This window comes from Electrona antarctica, assembly GCF_951216825.1.
Source record: "Electrona antarctica genome assembly, chromosome: 1".
NCBI classification, from domain to species: Eukaryota; Metazoa; Chordata; class Actinopteri; order Myctophiformes; family Myctophidae; genus Electrona; species Electrona antarctica.
Window position 1 is genome coordinate 24,487,745 of NC_136806.1, and position 16,453 is coordinate 24,504,197.

At 43.1% G+C, this 16,453-nt stretch overlaps 1 protein-coding gene and 1 long non-coding RNA gene across 2 annotated transcripts in view; one reads left to right on the plus strand and one right to left on the minus strand.

The window, feature by feature from the left end:
• Positions 1-16,453, plus strand: part of LOC306923812 — a 29,903-nt gene extending 13,450 nt beyond the window's left edge. Inside the window, exons 2-3 of the long non-coding RNA XR_013790106.1 lie at positions 4,089-4,304; positions 14,001-16,453. This is a non-coding gene — a long non-coding RNA (uncharacterized lncRNA). The remainder of the gene's footprint in view (positions 1-4,088; positions 4,305-14,000) is intronic.
• Positions 177-16,453, minus strand: LOC306923804 (neuronal acetylcholine receptor subunit alpha-3-like; the record flags this gene model as incomplete). The annotated part of the gene is made up of 7 exons (XM_079502118.1): positions 16,395-16,453; positions 5,523-5,662; positions 5,378-5,422; positions 4,957-5,066; positions 4,046-4,253; positions 2,563-3,630; positions 177-302 (listed from the first exon to the last, which is right to left on the minus strand). The coding sequence occupies exons 1-7, from the start codon at positions 16,447-16,449 to the stop codon at positions 177-179; spliced, it is 1,752 nt and encodes a 583-aa protein (XP_079358244.1). The 5' UTR covers positions 16,450-16,453.

The window sequence follows — 16,453 nt, forward strand, 5'->3', positions numbered from 1 at the left end:
GCAGAGCCTTAATTAGTATCATCGCCGGTAACACCTGTGAAGGAAGTATGAAGAGGTCTGAGTTCTTTCCAAAATGGCTGTTGTGCATAATGTCATGACAGCGACAGCCCTAGAGATGGAGAGGCAGAAATAGCTACACAGAGAGGGGTTTTTGGAGCAGCAGCTTCCAGAACTCTTCATTTAAAAAAGCCAATCAGCGGCTGGAGGAAGAGTCCGACAGTTCCCAACACACACACCGTGACAAAAACCCACAGGAAGATCCGGTCAATCACCATGGCGACATACTTCCAGTCGTCCTCCACCTGAGAAGAGACAGAGCGGAGTGCATGGGACAGAAAGAGAACAAATGGGACAAGAGGAGGAGAGAGGACACACGTCTTAGAAGAGGAACAGATAGCACAAGAAGATGGCGTTTAAAGGCCAATGACACTTCGTTAGAGTTTGAGTTCTCTGTTTCTCTGTTGATTAGAAATTGATCTTCCAAATGAGTCTGCTCATTGACTTACATTGCACTGGTCAAGCAGGTCTCAAAGTCACTCTTTTAGCACAAATCAAACTTCATGTTTATGAAGCACATTTAAAACAACAGAAGCTGACCAAAGTGCTGTACGAGGTTGAGACAAACAAGGCATCAACAGGCGCCCATCAGCGCACACAAATATGTACATAAACAAACGCAAACAAAGCTGATTCTGACACAATTTCTTTTAAATATTTGTTATTTGATTTCATTTTTCAAGAAAAAATGTCAATCAATTCATGTCAATTTTGCTATTTGAAGAAGACCCAGCAAATCCGGAACCAGATTTTCACATTTAATTTTTTTAAGAAAAATAAATGCTGTACTATGTTTCGTAATGTTATATATTGTCAAAATGTGCTTTGTTTGCATTTGTTCATGTTCATGCTAAAAGTCTTTTAAAAGAGCGACTTTCAGAGCTCTTTCACCGTACAATGTTAGTCAATGAGGAGACATATCAACAACTGAGCAAGACATCTCACCAATATTTGGAGTTACATCATGCCATGGTAACAACGCAACCGAAACCTCTACCAAAGTTGTGTAAGATATAAATCAGACAAATAAATAAGTACGCCTCCCTCTCTTGAAAAGAGACATGACTGTTGCTTAATGACATCTGAGTGAGCTGATGGGTTGTAGTAATGACGCAAGCCATCACATTCACTCCAGATCACTCAAGTAGACACTGAGGCTGAGTGGTTTCAAGGAAATATGCTAAACAGGGATATACTGTATGCGTGCGTGTGCGTGTGCGTGTGTGTGTGTGTGTGTGTGTGTGTGTGTGTGTGCGCGGGCGCTGTGCATGAGTGTATACTGTAAGTGTACAAAGCAAGTAGGGCAGAGGTAAAAACACATGAGGCGCTATGAAACTTTGAGGAGGGCGGGTGTGTGTGCATGTGTGTGGATTGCAAGCAGTCAGCTATGGCCTATTGTATCAGAGAGCGGACTTAACTGCACAACAACATTGTCCGCTCTTCTGTATGCATCATTGAAACGTAAAGGCCTTACAAAGGAAAGACGGAGCGGCAAGCACAAACATATCAGGCTGATCCAGAGAGCCAGAGAGGCTCTCTCTCTCCCATAAACAAGCAGCTTTACTTCCCTATTATAGCTCCCATATAAAGAGCTTTAACGCCATTTAGATCCAAGGGAGGTAGAAACACAGACTCACACAGGCACATGCACATCCTGCAGAGTTAACTGTGAATAGAAAGCCTACAGTCAAATCCAGTGTGTTTGTGTGTATAGTTTGTGGATGTTTGCATTTGTGTGTGTGCTTGTGCGTGCGTGCGTGCAGTTTGTTGTGGCATTTCAGGACTGCTTGGCCAAGCACATTGGGTAGTAAAGTTTCACTGAAGTGCAATAACTGCTACTATCATATAAACCACAATAGGGGTCAAGAAAGAGTGAGGATGAAATAGTCCCCTTATCTCTCCAGTTCTTACTGCAGGATATAATCTTACACCACAATTCCCAAAAGCTAAAGTAGGCTGAGAATTTCAAATCAAATCGCAAGCTAACCAACCCATTTCCTATAGTACTCTGGTACTATAGTACCAGAGTACTATAGTACGTAAGCAGCCTTGGGAACCAACGGATACCAAGCCATGTGGCCCATAGGGCAGGAGCCTATCTCCTGTTTCTATTGTGTGAGGCGGCTTTATGTACAAGTACATACCCCAGTCATGATGTACACCCCCTGGGCATGACGCTAGTATGTCACGTCATAGGTACCTACCCCAATCCAACCCTTGGGAATGCTGAGTGTCAAGCAGGGAGGCATCGGGTCCCGTTTGAATAGTGTTTGGCATGACCCTGCCAGGGGATTGAACCCTGACTTCCCAATCTCAGACACTAAACGTGAGGCTCCTGAGTGCACTATAGATATTGACCTTTTACAAGTTACAGAGGTTGCTATTTATTTGACAAAATATCTTACTTTCACTAACTATTTTTTATCAAAGAGGCAATGAATGTTTTTCATAGCACATGAGGAAAAGTAACAAGACAGCATTGTGTTTGTGTGTGATATAATGTACCTCTTTGGCTTTGTTGCGTGTCCTCATGTTCTCTGCGATGTACTTGACACTCTCGATGGCTTGCTTGATCTCCGGGGAAACCACGGAGAAGGCCACCACAGCGCTGACCGGCGGCGGGGTATTGAGGGTCCTCGGAAGCTTTGGCACCTCTGACTCTTGGGGGGCCTGGGGCGGGACTTGTGAATGAGGGGCCTGCTTGGACGGAGGGGGGACCACAGGGGGAGGGACAGGGATCGGCACCTCCTTCCCTCTGTAGGCATACCTCCTGTCACGCTTCAGCCCTCGGTTCACCTCCCTGCCCCGCTCCCTGTTCGCCTCCCCGTACTCCACGCAGTTCATGGAGCCGTACTCCACGCCGTCCAAGGTGGCGCCCCCTCCCCCGTCTCCACTGTCTAGCTGTGTGCATCCTAAACCTCCCACAAAACTCCCCACACCAACACCTCCTCCTCCTCCTCCTGCCCCCAGGCTGTTTTTCCTCTTTTTGCTCCCGCCACTGTTCCTCCTTCCTCCTCCTACTCCTCCTCCACCACCCATCCCTCCACTGATGCTCCCGGAGGAGCGGCAGCCCTGGTCGATGGGCCGCCGCATCAGCATCACCCGCGGCAGCACCCCGAGGAACACGGAGCGGACCCACTCCGGCATGGTGTGGCTCATGGGCGTGCGATAGTGGACGTTCAGCACGAAGATGGTGATGACGATGCTGAGGGTGACGAAGATCATGGTGAAGAGGAGGTACTCGCCGATGAGGGGAATGACGAGCGACGTGGAGGGGATGGTCTCGGTGATGACCAGCAGGAACACAGTGAGGGAGAGCAGGACGGAGATGCACAGCGTGACCTTCTCGCCGCAGTCGGAGGGCAGGTAGAAGACCAGCACGGTGAGGAAGGAGATGAGGAGGCAGGGGATGATGAGGTTGATGGTGTAGAAGAGGGGCAGGCGGCGGATGTAGAAGGAGTAGGTGATGTCCGGGTAGATCTCCTCGCAGCAGTTGTACTTGATGTCGTGCTTGTAGCCCGGGGCGTCGATGATCTCCCACTCGCCGCTCTCCCAGAAGTCTTTAAGGTTCACCTGATAGGGAGAACGTGTCAGTGTAATATAAGAAGCTACTGTTGACTGCTTTGGTGTAGAACCAATATTTGAGCACTGGATGTTGACTGGATGTATGGAGATAATTGTTTTTTAATCTCATCAACCGCATTCTTGTACGTTTTTTTCTGTTTCACTTTCTTCAGCAAAGATGCAGCATTATAAATATGTGTAATGGGTTCTGTCAATTGGTGTAACCAGTATACAGGAAAACTGTGGAACAATGAAACATGAACAAAATATAATCCTCATTGCAGTGTAATAACATTTTAATTGTTTTATTTTTACCAGCTGTCAAAGTTTAGCCAAATAATTACATTAATTATAATTGTTGTAGTATTGTATGACCTCAGTGCTCGATATTCGTATCTCTTTTGACTTTCAATGTTTCACTGACCTTTGAGCCGATGAGTACTAAGTCGATCTTGGCCTTGTCGTAGGTCCAGGAGCCAAACTTCAAGGAGCAATTCTGGTAGTCAAAGGGGAAGTAGGTGATATCCATGGGGCAGGAGGACTTGAAGATGGCTGGAGGAACCCACGTGATGGTGCCATCAAACCTCAGCAGAGCTTTGGTCTTGTCTGCCACCAGGAAATCACCTACAGCACTGGCAGGGCCAGGGGATATTTTGAAGCAGATTTCAGTTGTCACAGAACAGGTCAGAATAATGATGTTACATTATGCATCTGAAAGTGTCAACTTTGTGCCCATACTGTATATGGAGCTGTGCTGATGCCATGACAACACACTCAATATTTGGGCGTAGCTGCATTGTAATTCAAAAAGTAATTACCAAGTGCATAATTTATATGATGACATATTAAATCCCAGTTTATAGGCATTTTAGCTCATTTTAGCCACCGTGGACGCCATCTTGAAAACGATGCCTTTCTGGTTGTTCCTAAAATTTTAGTATGTTATTTAGCACACCCATTAGTAACAGAATCCATTGAAAACTCTATTTTATCAATTATGTTGGTTTTCAACAATACCTATATGTTATACTCAATATTTGAGCAAACAGACCCAACGCGTTTGCACAGCTTTTTGAAAACCTTATACCCATACCTACCACCACGCCAAAATTAAAAAACTAGTCACCAAAAGCCAAAACTTGGTGATTTCTTACGAGTACGCCCCCAGCTATAACTCAATATGGCTTAGTCATAGTGACATGATCATGACGACGTGATCTGCCCGCCCGCTGGTCCTCCCTTAAGACCATTTTATTAATATAATAAGATTAGAAGTTAAGCTTCACACAGAATTGGGGTTATACGTAACATTTTCCACATAACAATTCATCATACTTATTGTACAAGACAATGTCAGGCCTCCAAATCTTGTTGGAAGGAACTCGGATGAACTCGATCCCATCGTACTCGACAGGAGCCCATTTCAGCTTGTAGTCATTCCAGATCTGAAACACAGATAAACCATCATGTAACCAGATGATAAACCATCATGTAACCAGATCCTAACATCATCATGGCTGTCTGTGAAGCAGTCTGATGTCAGTAAGACCAGGGCACTATCTGCACATATAGCAACAGAGCTGTTACCTTTAACACGTTTTAAATCTGGGGCTTTTGTATACTATTTAAATTGACAAAGCTCTGTTACCCCCTCCAACTATATACTTTTCCCATTTTCCTTTATTATATTATATCTTTTATTATATTTTATATTAAAAAAATACCACAAATCAAGGATCAATTCAACTCTACTCACATGTCTCAACCACAAATTAGTCTCCATGATCTGATTCACCTCATCCTAAAAGAACAAAGAACGAATTAGACTGAATGGCTGGATGGATGTGAATGATGTAAAATGTTTAAATCATGTTTAAATCTCTCTTTTAATTTAGCCTTACCACTTTGACCAGTTGAGATATGGAGACCTCAAACTCCACTGTGACGGGATCAGATACATTCTCCACTGGCCGTATGAACTGGTTGTACCTGCGGAATAACCTCCGGAATAGCCTGTCCTCACCTTTGGATGAGTTACAGTCTGGTGACAGTGAAAAAGAGAGGATGGCAAGAGAGAGAGTCAGAAATGAGAGTGTTAGTAGACAGACAAGGTACCAGTGTTTCCAAAACGTTTCAGCTCAAGTGATACATTTGGTGTCTCCCCACCCAGTGCCCGAAACATATTATGAGTGAAACACTTAAGCCCTATGTAACAGTGAAAATATCTTGGCTGTAGTGCTGTAGTTTGTGGATTTTTATTTTTTATTTTGAGTGAAATTGTTTTGAAACATTTCGATATTTACTCGTGCCACTAACACTGGGAGAAATGGGTTTGTCAGAACTTTGTCCTTTGTGGTTCCTGAAGCTACACAACCCTTGACGTTCTTCAATTGTTGAAAGGTCAAGGTCATCTTTCACAAAGCCAGCATGTAGTACTCCTTCCTGTGGTGCGTGACTCCGTTTCTACCCCCTCCAGAAAAGTGAAAGCTTGAAAGCTTTTAGCAAATCTCCAAGCACAAGACACTTACAGCTAGAGAAGAATGTGGTGTGTGTGTGTGTGTGTGTGTGTGTGTGTGTGTGTGTGTGTGTGTGTGTGTGTGTGTGTGTGTGTGTGTGTGTGTGTGTGTGTGTGTGTGTGTGTGTGTGTGTGTGTGTGTGTGTGTGTGTGTGTGTGTGTGTGTGTGTGTGTGTGTGTGTGTGTGTGTGTGTGTGTGTGTGTGTGTGTGTGTGTGTGTGTGTGTGTGCTCGCGTGCATGTGTGTGTGTTGATCATTTTGTGGAAGGCTGCCACTAGTAACTCTGGTGCTACATGCCTATCCAAGCAGAAGATGTTTCAATCACTTGGGAAAGCACGCAGAGACACGCACAACTGGAACAAAAAATACTTCTCTTTCTCTTAGTCTCTCCATCTCCTTCGCTTTGTCTCTTACATCCCTCTACTCACACTGACTCTTTATTTCATTCTTCATCTAATTTAATTTGCTTAAAGGTCATTTTGACCTTTCAACAATTGTAGGACGTCAAGGGTTGTGTAGCTTCGGGAACCACAAAGGACAAAGTTCTGATAAACCCTTTCAACAAGTGTCGCTCAACAAAATAATATATTTTTGTCTTGTCTCTCAGGCGTGTCAGCTTGTCCTTTCTCTTCTCTTTCCCCTGTTTCTTTAGGCTGAGTGAACTCAGTCTCCCAAAGGACAGGCCTGAATTTTAAAACCCCAGAGCCTACATATTGTAGCTCTAGAAACACTGGTAATCTGTCCTAATTTTTTTGTTGCCAGTGTCCCAACAGACTCAACACGAAACAGAATTAGGATTAGCTCACTTTGTGATGTGACGCATTGTTGGCTGTAAGATCTGTATGTTGACAAGCAACACTGTCCTACTACGGACTGTACGGAGAATGAATTTGGAATTTAGGATAGTGTTTCTCAATGGGGCTGTTGGTGTTTTTTATTATTTATCAGTTTATGCGAGTTTAGTATAGCTTTATTCGAGTGCAGACTTTCATCATTTCATAATAGAGCACCGTAGTCTGACGTCACTTTCAGTAGAGGGCACCAACACACAGGTTCGTGTATTTTTTTATTTGTATTGAAATCTCCATAGGGCGATTTTATGTCGCTTCATATAAGAACTGTGTTTGAAAAATAAAGCGACCACCCCGGCGTTTCTGTCAGGGGAGTGGCTGTGCGTCGTTAATGATGTCCATTCATATTTGATACAGCCAGTTTCTAGAGAAAATGGAATTAATGTGACCGCAAAAGCCTTGAAACTACATATGAATGCAATGTCGCTGAGCATATACGTCACGCCCAGCTGTCAACATATTGCGTTCCTAAGATTCCTCGTTGACGTAAGCTCAGCTGGTGGTGACTCGACTCGTACTAACCACGATACATTATATATCAATAAAATAAAAATAAAAATAAACGTAATTAACGTTCAGTTTCTGTTGTGCGACGGGCTGCGGGCAGAAGCAGCCTACCCGGAAATGTAGTCTCTGGGTTGTTTGGCTCGTTTCTAACGCTTATTTTGTTACTATTTGGGTATATTTGTACATTTCCACCTTCAGTCGATGCTTCATATCCATATGAGTGAAAAGGCCGGGGTGATCAGTTTATTTTTCAAACACAGTTCTTATATGAGGCGATCTAAAATCCCCCTATGGAGATTATAATGCTTGTAAAAAAAATACACGAACCATGGGACTGGCGCCCTCTAGTGATAGTAGAGGGCAGTGACATCAGGACTTCGGTGCTCTATTAGTCTTTTATTATCTAAATCTGCTGCCAAGTTGTGAATCCATGGCTGTTCGTGTATAGTTGTGTCTCTATTGGTGTAATTATGGTCAATTAGTGCAGAATTTGGAGAGTCTTCAGTCTTCTGACGTCTTGAGGGAATCTACTAGTGCAGCTTGCCTGCCCGGATGCTCTTAAACCTCCTACCAGAGTGCGGTGGACGTGGGAGGGTGGGACCGGTCAGTCATGTTGGTGGCCTTTTGGAAATAGCGGTCTGCATACAGTATGTCAGATAGAGAGACTCCTAGAATATTTTCTGCTGCTCTCACTAGCCTCTGCAGGGACTGTCTTGCAGTCAGCGGCTTTGCAGTTCCCATACCAAACAGTGATGTACAGTACAGTCAGTAAGTATTGGTTTATTAAAGGTGGGTTAACTACTACTAGTGAACGTTTTTATGTTGGCCTTTTTTTTTTTTTTTTTTTACTTTACTTTGACCACTGGCACCACTCCTGTGTTTCCAGCCTATTGCTGTTGCTGCAATGACGCCTGAATGTCCCTGCGGGATCAGTAAAGGTTTATCTTATATTATTTTAAACAAATCTCTAGCCCCTCAGTCACCCATTATACGGCTCCAATGAGAAGCAACTGTGTCCGCAGTAGAGCTAACTGCTGTTCTTATAGGAACTCTTTGTCAATGGCAGACATGGTGCTGGACCTGGCAGATGCAACAGTCATGAGTCAGCATGGTGAACAGGAGTGGACTGAGCACGCAACCCTCCTATCCTTGTTTGCGTGTAACTGTTGAGACCCAGTGTGCTCAGTTTCCCTGTCAGCCGAGTCAACACTGGGTCTCAACACCCCTGTAAAAACATGTAGCAGATCTACAATCTCAACACGTAGATCAGCTATTTTCAGTAAAGAGGTTTGGTGTAGAGGGGAAAAAATAAGGGGCCAATTATATAGTCTTGGGGGACCCCGGTCAATGTCTTATATAAGTGGTTAACAGCTCATTCCTTGGCATAAGTAAAGTATAATAGAGAAGCATACTGACGATTTGTTTATCCTCACCTATATTACTGTGAAGGAGACAAACACTGCTCATGTGACACTGGCAGGCTACAAAGTGAAAATAATAATAATAAAAAAGGAACCCCCCTCAAAATCCAATCACCTGCACACTCAGTATTGGCAGTTACATAATCACAACATCTGGCATACATGCACGGTTGCACACACGGTTGCATGCACGGTTGCACGCACGCACGCACACACGCACGCATGCACACACACACACACACACACACACAAACACACACCAATTCAGAGTACCCTGTGATTCTGTTGCCCACATATTGTCCTTCTCAAAGGTAGAAACTTTCAAGAGACTAATGTGCAGTGCAGAAGTAAATTCTCTGTGACAGAAACCGGAATCAGATATATGTATTATAAGTTATATAACACTTGTGTGAAGTGAAGGGCGCCTATTGTATTTATATCGGCCACATGATGTCTTACATCATCATTTAGTGCCCTAAACAAACATTAAATCCATAGACTTGGCTCTGGCAAATGATTTGCGTTATTAGTGCTCTAAACAAACATTAAAGTCCATAGACTTGGCTGGCTCTAAAGTGCTCTCTATAATGTGCTCTAAACAAACATTGTAATATCCTCAAAGTCCATAGACTTCAAACGATTTACGTCATAAATGCTCTAAATAAACATTAAAAATCCCATAGACTTGGCTGCCATATGATGTAATTTCCAAAAGCCTTGCATGGGAGGGGCTAGCGTCACTCAAACAGTGTCTTAACAGCAGCTAACACAAAACTTTCCAGACGTTTCCCGAGGTCGTTGTCTCGAGTTGAGAGTGAGACTTTAGGCTTAAATTAAAAGTCCTTACTCTTGGGACCTCTGCTGTAATTTATTTCAGCTCTTTGCAACCTGCCTTACAAACTGTAAGTTTCCCTGGGTCAATGCAGTCACAGAACCACACTTAAGCCTCTGATTGGGTGAGGGGGAACAAGGGCAATTATAATCAGTCAATTAATTGGACCTTTTGTTCACTGTGTGTGTGTGTGTGTGTGTGTGTGTGTGTGTGTGTGTGTGTGTGTGTGTGTGTGTGTGTGTGTGTGTGTGTGTGTGTGTGTGTGTGTGTGTGTGTGTGTGTGTGTGTGTGTGTGTGTGTGTGTGTGTGTGTGTGTGTGTGTGTGTGTGTGTGTGTAATCCAAGAACAATTTTTTGTTAATGTGCCAGCAGTCATTCCCCATACTCCTTTTTCTTCTTTCTGAAGATCTTGAGTGTACTTAATTTAAAGGTTAAAGTTATTTGTAACCTTTGCCCTTTCACCGGGTTGCAGCCTGGAATTTTCTATAAGAAACTGTACTTTGTGGCACACAGAGTAAATCTTCTCATTACACTTTAAAGATCTGTCTGCGTCTCTGACAGTGACAGGATACAGTGACAAGTCTTTCAAAAGCAACAATGAGTGAAGTCTGTCTCTAGTATCCATGGTGTTTATTGGAGCCTAAAGCTCCAGAGAGACTTGTGGCCCCACACCAGGGGGGCCTTTGATCAAGCTTGATGTGATATGGGCCTGGAGGCTTTGGAAATGCATGTCAGACACTCAGAAGTAGCTATACAGTAATTACCCTCAAAGAATAAATTGCTGGCTTTATAGTGTGTGTGTGTGTGTGTGTGTGTGTGTGCGTGCGTGTGCGCGCACGCACGCGCGTGTGCGCGTGCGTGTGTGCGGCTACATCAGTCCTTGCCATACGCGGGTCCTCGGTTGGATGACCTCAGGCATCAACAAATCCATCTATATCCAGTTCTAGTTTTCAATATCAGAGAGATTGTTTGTATTGGCCACTGCAGAGCATGCAAGAGAAAAAAAGGACGCAGAAAATAGTGTGAAAATAGTCTAACTCCATTTGTATTTTTCTTAATTTGATAATAATGTTTGACCGTGTGTGTGTGTGTGTGTGTGTGTGTGTGTGTGTGTGTGTGTGTGTGTGTGTGTGTGTGTGTGTGTGTGTGTGTGTGTGTGTGTGTGTGTGTGTGTGTGTGTGTGTGTGTGTGTGTGTGTGTGTGTGTGTGTGTGTGTGTGTGTGTGTGTGTGTGTGTGTGTGACCATCTGATAATATAAGTACTGTATAGGGGTGTTGGGGGTGTTGTGTAAATATTGTACAGCAACACATGTGTGCAAACTGTGTGTATGTTCATACTTTAATCTTTGGTTTTAAAATGAGTCAAATCAGTCACATGGGTCTGATTGTCCTCCAGGTCGTTTCAGGGGTTTTTGTTTAAAAAAAAATCTTTTAAAACATTTATCCTTATCCGGATCAGGTAGCACTGCAGCTACTGGTCCATTTCGGAACAGGTTGTAACAGGTCACCCGATCTACTATATATGAAACACCCCATTCAATGAAAAGGAATTACAGCGATTCATAGTACATCGGCTGAACAGGTTGTACTGTACGTTTTCAGAATGCTTGGCTGGGCATAGGCGTGTCCACAAAGTTTACATTTTGATAGAGCCAAATACATTGTTGGCAAGGTCATGAGATCAGGACAGTCTGAAGATTATACGTCTTTGAAATATTGATTTCTGAACCTTGAACGCTGTGCATGTTTGAAGGTTTATCAGGGGCTGCAGCAGGACCTGCTGTTAAAGAAAGCTCTTGACCTCAGCTGTCATAGCAAATATGTGTGTCAAATATGGAAAAAGGTTCTACTAAATAGTCATTTTTTTCCCCACCCCATAAAACCCCCTGGGATACCCGCAGTATAGTGCAAATGTCTAAATTAGGGATGTCCCGATACACTTTTTTCGTTCCCGATCCAATCCCGATGCCACAATTTCTGTGTTAGTCGATACCGATACCAATACCGAAACCGATACCAGTGTTGAGATCTCGTGTTGCGTTTATAGCTATATAGCTATATATATTGTGTTGTGTTTATAGCAGACTCCTCACTCAAATGTGCACTTGCAGTTCTGGCAACTCGAGCAAACTCCACATGCCCCAACATTTTATTTACCTTCCATAGTGTCAACCCCTTACTCCTGTGTCGAATCGGTGGTTAGACTGGCATATTCGCCGATACCGATATGACCCGATATGACAAATAAGGGCCGATACCGATACTTTTCCGATACCGATACAGTATCGGGACTTCTCTAGTCTAAATTTGGAGAAATCTATTTTAAAGTTGCAATTCCCATTGGAGACGCACCATAGAACTTGTTACGAAGTGTACAAATCAGCCAGCATAGTTGTTGTTGTTTACAAGAGGCTCTAACGATCCACTAGGAATGGTTGCCAGGTGTTTTTTGCCACACATTACTTGGTCACTCTGCTTCTACTAGTTCAACAACCGCACACGCACTGCTACTGAAAGATCTGTCAACCTGGTAAACGGGGTTTGATTGATTGATTGAAGTATTTATTAACAGTATACAGAATAGGTATATTTCAAACGAAAGCACAACTCAATACAATATGGTCGACACAATATGGACGACACCATAAAGCTTATTTACAATAGGGTCCACCATAGGGACCACCATTTTCAATTAATTCATTCAGGTATGTGATGAACAAACAATACGGGCCCGGGTAGGCGGCTACATCAGTCATGCCATACGCGGGCCCTCGGTTGGATGCCCTCGGGCAACAATAAATGCCTGGGTGATACTCTATATCCAGTTCTAGTTTTCAATATCAGAGAGATTGTTTGTACTGGCCACTGCAGAGCTATAGCATTGTATAAGAGAGTTGCATGCAAGACAGATGAGAGAAAAAAGGATGCAGAAAACAACTCCATGTGTATTTTTCTGTATTTGATAATAATGTTTTGACAGTCCGCCGGCCTTCTTCAAGATCAGAGAATAGCTTGTATGGCTAACACTCCTGTACGTACTAATGAAAGATAGGTACAGTACATGGGGGACTGGCATTGAATGCTGAGATTGTATGATTTTGATGACTGTTCCTAATTTTAACTCATAAGGCTGAGCTGCATTGCACTTTAGTAAAAGCCTTCATTGGATCAAAAGGAGAAGAGGTAGTGACTGTAAAGGCAAGGGGGATAATAGCCATCAGCGTCTGCTTTGTGTATGGTGTCAAGGGGATAATAGCCTTCAAAGTCTGCTGTTTGCACACTGTCAGGTGTAGCAAGAGACCACGTAAGGGGGGCATAGTCATTATGCAAACATCAAAGAAAGCATTGTCTATTGAACAACTAAACCTGAGATACCTGCCAATGAAGGGGATGAGGATATGAGGGTGTGAGCGGAAGGGAGATGATGGATAAATCATATCACTATAGTGATGTTCTGCCACAGATTTAAATTGGCTGCAGGTTTTCACTACAAATGACTAGATCGGAGTGAATACACGTATTGTTTTTATTGCTGTAGTTACTAGTTATGTATTGAATATACTGTAAACATACAGTATTGTATGTTCATTTTGAAGCTACTTTCTTTGACTACATTACTTTTACTTTAAGTATTACCATTACCAGACATAACAAGGCATTAGGCAGTTTTACTCTTTATATTACAGAGGTTAAGGCAGAATGCAGCCTGCATTGTGCCACCCAGCACTGCCAACCCCTTAACACATGAAACCAATGGTCTATTCTGACCAGCAAAAAGGGAAAGGTCTCGTATAAACTTAATGTTAGTTACCAGTGAGTTACCAGTTAGTTACCAGTACCAGTGAGTTACCAGTTAGTTACCACCGTCAACCCCTTAACACATGAAACCAATGGTCTATTCTGACCAGCAAAAAGGGAAAGGCCTCATATAAACTTAATGTTAGTTACCAGTGAGCCGTTTGATGAGAGTCCAAACCCACCAATTACCAATGATATTTTGGAGGAAAATAAATAAATAAATAAATCTCAATCAATTTTATTTTATTATAGTTTCTATTTGAGAACATTTAACTTCTAGTAAAGTAAACTTAAGTAAACAAATACATGTTAATACACAAATAACATTTGATAGATTTTCTTTTTAGATAAACCATATAAACCACATGTATTTCTTCCCATTGTGCCACCTCCATTGGTTTCTAATTATCTATTTGTTTCTATTTTATTTTCTTATTATTTTTGCTTTATTTTACAGAGCGCACAGAGAAAGATGCTGATGATGGCAGAGAGGGTGAACAACAGCCCAACCCAGGCAGTCTCAGGCCCAAATCAAACATGGGGACACTGCAGTTTGTGGTCGACACTTTATTCCAGCATGCCTCGGCACAGACAACATCTCAATTTAAGCACAGTACATCCTCAAAACTCTGCCATCCAGCAGCTCTCAGTTCGACTAAAAATATACCCCAATCCCAAAGAATGCAGGATCAGCGATTCCTCTGTAATAAGGACAGATCGTCCAGCCCTGGATGGTACGAGACAATACCTTCTATAGCCCACTAATCGTTCCCCCCACTGGGAGAGTGTGTGTGGCTGTGCGTGTTGCGCCTCTGTGTCTCTAACACTTATCTGAATACACAGCCCTCTGTTCAGCACCATACAAAAGCCCACACACACTGTAAGGGATTCAGAGGTGGAGGTCAGTGAACAGATGCCAGTGGTGCAGAAACAGTGCCTCATTTCTATTGTTGCAGCCAAGTTAAATATCACTGTATATTATAATACCTCGATAAAACTGAAAACTGAGGAAATTACTCTTCCCTCTCTCTCTCTCTCTCTCTCTCTCTCTCTCTCTCTCTCTCTCTCTCTCTGTCTGTCTCTCTTTCTCTATGGGGCCCAAATCCGGTTCAGGTATAAGTCATCCTCTTACAGCACCATTTCCTCGTCTCCCTTTGATAAGTTTAACTCAGTTCGAGGGCAACACAACAAAGCAGTCGACTGAGGCAAATCATTTTATCTAAAGAGCATGACTGACAGTGGCCGGAGCGGGTGGGAGCAAGATGGTTGTAGAAGCAGACTATATGTCTCATACTGTTTTTATTCTTGCAGAGAACCTACAGCTATAATGGTTGGGTTGGGACCCCCATCTCAGAAAGTATTCAAGTAGGGCCTATACTGTTGATATACCGAGCCAGCAGTAGATAATTATGAAACTTTGGATCAAAACATAATTCACTACACTTTTGCTTCAAAGAATTTAACTAATCTTTATATTATCTCTCTCCTCTACCCCTTGGGAGCCTCACAAGAGCCCCACTTCAAAAAGTGCTGTGCTTGGTGTACACATGAGTCTTGGGGCCTTAACATGAAACAAACACAATATCAAAAGGGGAGTCTTGAAAACAGTCAACAGGCGAGAAACATGGACCACAGAACAAAGTAGAGCATAGAACAGTGGTCTAAAGTAAGGGTTCCAAAACGTTTCAGGCCCGCGTCCCCCCAAAGGCCAAAATAATCAGATTTGAACTGGGAACACCCCACCCTGACAAGCACTTTGACCTTCCACAGATAGACATGACTTCAATAATTGTCACTTTAGAAATGTGCAGATGTCCTGTATACACGTATGCGGTTTGTTTGTTTACTGTCGAGTGAGGAAAACAATGTTGCACATTAAGCAAATCATCTGGGGGCCCCCTTGGGGGTCCCGACCCCCAGATTGGTAATCATCTGGGGGCCCCCTTGGGGGTCCCGACCCGCAGATTGGTAACCACTGATCTAAAGCACAAAAGCACATGTCAGACTAAATGTCATTATCATTGAGTTTGTACAGGCTATGTTAAAATGGCAGCCACAAGTTTTGTTATGGCTTTATGTGTAGCATTGTAACTTTTCTAACCCAGACCTCATAACCTATAGCTTTGAACATCTGGACTCATTCGCCCATGATTGAATCAGCACTGACAGTCAACGAGTATATATAGCCTAATGTAAAGCTTCTGGGGAAAACTATATGCCTACATTATGTCGCACACATCGGGATCATAACTATAATCTGACATCATGCCAGGGGCACTGCACTGTCTGATCATAATTATCTCAGTAGTGCTTGGGTAAGGAAACCGTGAGGTTCCACACACTCCACAGCATCCGCGCACCGTGTTGTCCGTGCGCACGTGAAAACATCTCGTTTTAATAAATAATTCAAGATCCAGGTCAGACATGGGCTCTCTCACAACAAGTCATAGGTTATCCTCAAATAATAACAAAATTGCGTATATAGGAAATGTTATGGTGCAGATTTAATCTGCAGAATGAATTCAATGTTTATTATTCCATCAACGGCAATAGCAATTGTCCAAAGTTCTTTCCTGGGGTTGGAGAGCAAAATGAAAATGGCACAAGTCAAGTGCGCTGCAGTGCGCACAAACAGAGACAGAGAGAGAAAGCTTAATTTTCAATTTAAAGTTATTTAATATGAATTTCACCCCAAAGGATGTCAGAACTAAAGCCTTTAGTTCTACTTTTAGCCCAGCGCATTCACTCTGACACTCTGACAATGCGCTCCGATCTTAACTCCGCGCCGCGGTAGGTAGGATAGCCTACATGCACTACAGGCGCACTGTATCTTATTTGGATGTTGTCTTACCTTGCGCTGTGAGGAGAACCAGCAAGAGGATGCCGAGTTTACCGCCGAGAGTCATCGAT